Source organism: Spinacia oleracea, chromosome 6 (genome assembly GCF_020520425.1).
Source record: "Spinacia oleracea cultivar Varoflay chromosome 6, BTI_SOV_V1, whole genome shotgun sequence".
Lineage (NCBI taxonomy): Eukaryota > Viridiplantae > Streptophyta > Magnoliopsida > Caryophyllales > Amaranthaceae > Spinacia > Spinacia oleracea.
Window position 1 is genome coordinate 113,805,409 of NC_079492.1, and position 7,391 is coordinate 113,812,799.

At 36.0% G+C, this 7,391-nt stretch overlaps 1 protein-coding gene across 1 annotated transcript; it reads left to right on the top strand.

Moving 5' to 3' along the window:
• Positions 1–806: 806 nt before the first annotated feature.
• Positions 807–5,554, top strand: LOC110778024 (cinnamoyl-CoA reductase CAD2-like). Its single transcript, XM_021982583.2, has 6 exons — positions 807–990; positions 1,082–1,254; positions 1,355–1,540; positions 2,346–2,508; positions 4,699–4,885; positions 5,167–5,554. Exons 1-6 carry the CDS (start codon positions 867–869, stop codon positions 5,309–5,311), a joined length of 978 nt encoding a protein of 325 aa, XP_021838275.1. The 5' UTR covers positions 807–866; the 3' UTR covers positions 5,312–5,554.
• Positions 5,555–7,391: the final 1,837 nt, after the last annotated feature.

The window sequence follows — 7,391 nt, forward strand, 5'->3', positions numbered from 1 at the left end:
CAGAACTAATCTGTACAGATCATGTCCAGATTAGAACTTATCATGTCCAGATCATAATTTATTTGTACAAATCATGTCTAGATCAGAACCGATCTGTACATATCATATCCAGATCAGAACTTATATGTCTAGATCATAACCGATCTATCTAGATCATGTATAGGTCTATCTAATATAAGGAATAGTTAAATCATGAGCAAAGTCAAGTAAATAATAACAATATTATGAATTTGTGTAACATTTATTTTAGACGTAAGTCGTTTAATATTAATAAATGTAGGTTTTTGTTTAAACTTAATTATGAAGAATCAAATCAGATCAGATCAAACCAGATCAGATCAGAAAAATAAGTTCATATCAGATCAAATCAGAAAAAATAAATTCAAATCAGATCAGATCAGGAAAAATAAGGTGAACTAAACAGGGCCTTACTCCGCTACTCCCTACAAGGCTACAATAGTACTCCCTCCGTCCCGGAATACTCGACCCGGTTTGACCGGCACAGAGTTTAAGGGATTTGAATTGACTTATTTAATTTAATAGGTAGTAGTTGATAGTGGGGTATTATTTTAATGTAGTTAGTGGGAGGTGGGTTAAGAGGTGGGGTTGGGGGAGAGTAGGGGTTGAATTTTTAATTATTTTTTGTATGGAGTAGGGGGTAGGTGGGTTAATAGGGGTGGAGTGAGAAATAATATAATATTGTTAGAATATTTCCATTTTTAGAAACAGGTCAAGTATTAAGGGACGGCCCGATAAGGAAAACAGGTCAAGTATTCCGGGACGGAGGAGTAACAATTCAAAAAAAGAAAAAGAAGCTGACAAAGGTCGAAACAACCCCACTTCCCCCAAAACTCTGTACGGTGAATATGTCGACTTCCAACGACGAGAAAGTGGTGTGTGTCACCGGCGGAAGCGGCTACATTGGTTCTTATCTTGTCTCTCTCCTCCTTTCCCGCAATTACACCGTTCACGCCACCGTCAAAGACCTCAGTTCCGTTTTTTCTCTCTCCTCTCCCCCACTGCATTTCACGTTAACATTCAATTTCTTCAATCAATCCTAACATTTCGTTTGTTGTCACAGAAGATGACAAGGAAACGAAGCATCTAGAATCCCTAGAAGGTGCAGACACTCGCCTCCGATTGTTCCAAATTGATCTACTTGATTACGATTCCATTGCCGCCGCTGTCGCCACCACCTCCGGCGTTTTCCACATCGCTTCCCCTTGTATCGTCGATCAAGTTCACGACCCTGAGGTTTTATTTCCCTCTTTTATTATACTCCGTACTTCGTATATATATGTTGTTTCTGATTGATTGATTACTCATAGAACTACAAAAATTGTGTGATAAACAGAGGCAATTGCTTGATCCAGCAATAAAAGGGACGAATAATGTACTGAGAGCTGCGAAAGAGGCAGGTGTGAAGCGTGTGGTGGTGACTTCTTCTATATCTGCGATTACGCCTAGTCCTAATTGGCCTGCTGATGTTGTTAAGAATGAGGATTGCTGGACTGATGTCGAGTATTGCCAGAAAAAAGGGGTAAAAAACTTTGATTTAACATTTTTGAATTTGGTTCAAGTTTTAATGATTTGGTGTTCTTGTGGTGTGTTAATGTTATAGTTTGTTCTGATATTAATTGTTTAATACTTTTTTATTGCAACTGTGAATTTTTCTGATGGTGCGTTTCCGGCAATGTGGGCCCAGCATTGCTTTGATGTTTGAAGTTTATAATTAGAATTTGAAGATAGTTCGAGTGTTAACACTAATGTTATCCGTTACTTTTGCGTATGGATGTGAAACGGTTTAGTGAATCAGCATTGATTTTCACTTCACTTGGTGCATAAGAACTATGAAATACTTTGCTTTTACGCATTACATACCATTTGATTACTATAATCTTTTAAAGTATGCACCCTTCGATTTGAATATAGGTTGTTTCAGCTACTTTCATCTGAGCAAAATGCTGTAAGATTATAGGTAATTTGGTTGGTGTTAATGCGTCGTTAAATGTTAATTCATACGAGTAAATCAATGCAATTTTTATCCAAGTATGTGTTAAAGTAGCTACATGTGAATACTCTAGAAATGAGTAAGATTGTAGAAACATTGAGCAATGCTTCCATGGAAATTGTGGGTTTGATGCTAAGATTTCAGTTTTACCTTCAGTTAACATTATTAGAATCTAGGCTGTTGAGGTGATTCTTCTACTAAAGTCAACTAGTTATTCTGTTTAGGCTGTAATTTCGCTTAGTTTCTTATGTATCTTTATCTTTGATTCCAAAAGATCACATTTTTATTGGTTCTTGATGGTGTTGTGCTAATAAACATGCACTTCTTGTTCTAGTTGTGGTATCCGCTTTCCAAGACATTGGCTGAAAAAGCTGCTTGGGAGTTTGCTAAAGAGAATGGTTTGGACGTGGTCGTGGTAAATCCTGGCACTGTGATGGGGCCAGTTATTCCACCCACGCTAAATGCAAGCATGTTAATGCTACTTCGCCTTCTTCAGGGTAATGATAGCTAGATGCTTACCAAATCTTACATGTAATTGAAAACCTTGGTATTTTCCTTTTTTTTTCTTCAGTAATGACCAATTTGGTAAATGTCAATCCCTACCGAGTAATGTTTATCTCGAGTCTTGACCTTCACAAACCATGTCATTGTCATGATTTAGGTTGATTTGGTTATACCGAGTGTGAATGTGATGTTGAGGATCTTGTATTGAAACCCTTTCTGTGTCCTGAAGAGTTAAGGTTGCATATACATTGATAGACCCTGTGTTGCCGGGGTATTTATTGTTCCTATGCAAAACAAACCTTGAAACAATAATAAGGAAGAAAGCTTCTAAATCTGTTTGCAATTCAAGTCGTTGCAGTTATATGTACTTCATTTACTCCTCACAGATTTAGGACCCCTAAGTTTATAAAAAGAGAAGGTCAATTGACTAAAGTTTCCTTTCTAACATAAACTCCTTGTTCTAGTTATTGTATCCACCTCCGAGCCATTGTCTGAAAAAATGAAGTGGGAGTTTGCTGAATAGAATGGTTTGGACGTGGCCTTGCCGCCTTGGTAAACCCTGGAAGTGTGGGATTTTCAGGGGGCCTGTTCTTTCACCCTTGCATTCAAGCATTGTACTGCTTCTTCATCTTTTTCAGGGTGATTGCTAGAATTTTTCTAGATGTCACATTTAGTTTAGCCACATGCTACCTTCTAGCTTTTTCTTCACATTTCAGTATTTGATAGTCACTGTTCAGTAATTTTTTCGTTCATTCAAAACAATGGATCAGTAAGTGTGTCAATAAGTCATACTTTGTTTCTTACTTGGTTTGAAGTAGTAGACGTACTGGCTTACTCTTCCATACCGTTCTAATTAAGATAATTGGAACAAGTGTGGGCGAAGTTGCTGACATCTAATAGGTCCCACCGTCCATCTCCTTTTTTAGTACGGAGGTTCATGATAGACAACAGGGTTTTTGGTGTGGCATTGTTTTAAAAATGGCTTATTTTCCCCGCATTTATGCCACACTTTATCTTTTGTATGATGATATAGATACACTTGCAATTACATGCCAGATGTCGTTAGGATTGCTCTAGGTTTAAGAGAAGTTTACCAATCATACACAGCTTGAATTTTGGTTATTTCAATTTTCAAGTGTTTATGTTCTTACATTTTAGCTTGGGTTGGTACTGCTGTCATTTACCTTTTTATTTTTATACAGGAGCTCGTTAATCGTGTTTAAATTAATTCCTCTTTAAGAGCTTAACAAAAAAAAAAAAAAAAATCTTAAGAAGAAAAAGAATGTGTTGAAACTAATTGGTCTGTGATCGATGTTAGTCCCCTTGAATGGTTTTAACTTTTAAGTGTGGTTTTAACTTTTAAGTGATTTCAGAAGTACTTCTCCCATTGAGCTCAAAATTAAAATGTAAATTTTAAAGGTTGTTTTTAAGAAATGATCAGAGACCGACTTCAATAATCCAATATCAAGCATATGATTAATGCAACAAAGTAATAAAGACATAACAAATACTTCGTATATGAGGCATCCCATAAGCTAAGGTACCCTGATTAATATTGAATCTAGACCATTAGTTACAAACTGAAAGGCTAACATTATTCTAAGAAGAGCTACAAAAGATGTACGGGTTTCACAGTCATGTCATATGACACAGCTTAGCCCTGTAGTTGCTGGCGAAACCTTGGTGTGGCATGGTCAAGCCTTGTCAGTCTCTGTCATAGGGAAGTTCGATTGCGAAAGACAATATCTCAACTAAACCAAATGGTTTGCACTTAAGAGGTATGGTAGCATATTCAATAACTCGAAGGAAAATCCTTCCTCTTCAATGCATGGAACCTTCTCCAAATGATGATCAAATTCAATAGCCCTAATTTTTTCTGGTACATGTTTAAGTCATTGGACTGTGCTTTGGCAGGATTCCCATCAGGGTGACGTTGCGTCTGCCTTTCTCTTTCTAGTGTAAAAACTTTCAAATGTTGAACTTTGTCATTTTTCCTTGTTTGCTCATCAATGAAACAGGCATTAAAAGATCTGAAGTTTTGGTCCACATTGATGGTCTTTTTCAAACAAACTATAAGAAAGTAATGAGGAGCAAAACTCAGATCTACTAGCATTTCAAGTCCATGCCATGTTACTTATCCATTACAATTCAAGACGTATTCATAGTTTTTCCCAAATTTGCAGGCTGCACTGAAACTTATGAAGATTTCTTTATGGGATCTGTCCACGTTAAGGATGTAGCCCTGGCGCACATTTTAGTCTATGAAAACAAGTCTGCTACTGGAAGACACTTGTGCGTGGAAGCTGTATCACATTATGGTGACTTGGCTGCCAAAGCCGCAGAACTATTTCCAGAGTATAATGTGCCAAGGTAATTTGCTATACTCTCACCGAAGTAACTTGTTTACTGTATCTTTTCAACTGGTCTGGCAAGCACGGTACCAAATTGGTTAAACTAGTTCCAATAAAGAGAAAACAAACTAGGTCATGGCATTGTGGGAGTGCGACCCTCTTATATTTTACAAGTTCATATCTTTACCACAACTATCATGAGGTTTACGTTTTAGCATCCAGCACCTCATGAACCCCGCTTATTTCTTGAGCAAAAATCAAATTTGGGCATCATAGTCAATCCCTCTTCCATTTGTATAGGTTGCCAAGAGATACTCAGCCAGGAATGTTGAGGGGCAAGGACGTAGCAAAGAAGTTGATGGATTTAGGTCTACAGTTCATACCAATGGACCAAATAATCAAGGAGTCTGTTGAGAGCTTAAAGAGCAAAGGATTTTTATCTTGAATATAATTTTGTGGACTTCCTTGTTGAAGCCCTAAGATCAGAAGCTATGTCTTCATAGACTGTGTAGTTACTAGCTAAGTGTGTGTAAACTGCAGACGATGTTGTATTAGTATTCTAGCAACCTAAACTTGAACCATAACTGTACTACGCCATGACATTTGAGTTCAACTCTAAGCAATTTATGAGTTTATGACTATTGTAAGCTGCAAAGATTCAGTTTCATCAAGTAGTTCTCATGTCTAACATGTCTTTACGCTTTGTTCTCTGCTTTGTCATCTGTGTTTTTTTGATGGCAAGCATGAAGAATGTATTTTTTAATTCTATCCTGTGCAGAATGGTAGTATGAAAGTTCTCTAGCCCCTTACTCTTTCTAGAACAAATTTGGAACTTACTAGATTATACCAATCCTACATACATTGCTTATACTACCAAAGCGGGTTGCCTCGGGTTTTTGTGAACACCCAAATGGCCACCAATTTGTAGATGCTATGACAGTGTGCATCTTATTGTATGTACATCAGTACATGCAGCCACCTCTTCCTCACAGACCACAAGTTGAACGCAGGACGTATGATATTCTCTCCATTTCTTTTTGTTCTTTACGTTTGTCTTTTTACACGTTTATTAACGACTAATTAATATGCATTGAGATTCCTCCACCTTTTTTATTTAAATAAGGCAAATTATGTATATTTATAATGTTTTCACTTTTATCAAATTCTAATATTGGGAAAATGAGAAAAATTTAATATCCCAATCAAAAAGTGTGAAAGACAAAATGACCCAATGAATTTAATTGGTCAAAATAATCATTAGACGCAAATTTTGATAGAATATTAAATCATTTATGTGATAATATAAAAGGAAATGTAAATAACATTTTGAGATACCAAAAAGAAAAACGTAAAAATACAAAAAGAAACGGAGAGAGTATTTGTTATTTTGTACGATGTAGTATATAATAAATTTCCTCATTATGCAATGTTTAAGAAACGGAAGAAGTATACAAGTTTATATGTAGTCACATTTAACCACCAATAACCTCCAAGTCAAACAAAAAACATGTTACACCCAACTATAATAACATATTCTGGCTTGACAAATGAGTGATCCACACACCGAGCAAGAAACATTCAAGAAATATTCCCATCGGTGATGCTAAACAAAATATATTATTAATAAATCTTTCATTAGTAATTTATAATTATGTTAACAAAGTAGCATTCTTATCAATTTGTGATATTACACCTTGTAATCATTCACTTTGGGAATGCTATTCACTAATCCTTTCACCCTCATTGTATGAAAACTCTGGTTCCCTGTAAAAGTATAAACTGAAATACAAGGTTCCCTATCTTCTGAAATCACTTAAACAACCTTGTATTTCAATTCCTTGTAATCATTCACTTTGGGAATGCAATCTTGGAAATCATCCACCAGACTAGTCCCTGCAATCTCAACAGTGAACAATTGTGATTCTCTAAAATTACACTTATGATTCCTATCATAAGGTTTGTCACAGTAGTAACATAGGCCTTTTACAATCTTCTCTTGCCTTACATCTGTAGGAATATACTTAAAGGGTCTTTTTGTATCTGTATTTGATGGGGTAGGCAAAACCGGGGGTTTAGAATTCACAAATGCAAGTTTGTTTATGGATTAATTTGAGAAGGTACTTTTGTAGAATTTAACTTGGTTAGAACTTAGGGATTCTTCTTGAAGCCTAGCATGCTCCACTGCCTCAGCTACACATGTTGGCTCGAAAGCCCTTACATCTGGTTTAATTGTTAGTTTTAGACCCCCAATAAAACTATCTATTTTTTTTTGACGGGGAAGAACAATATCCATTAATAATAAGCCATACGGCATCTACAATGATAAAAAGTATCTAGAAAATAGGAATCAGGCATAATATGGTTATGTTGTTGCATTAAGGATCTCATGTTCCCAAAATCATCAATAATATTCCTCAATCGAACCAGTTTGTTGCAATTTATTAAAATTCTAAACCACATTAACATTGTAATTAGATGGGCCTCGTTGTATTTAGCTCGGTCTAGGCCTAATATGTATTTAGTTT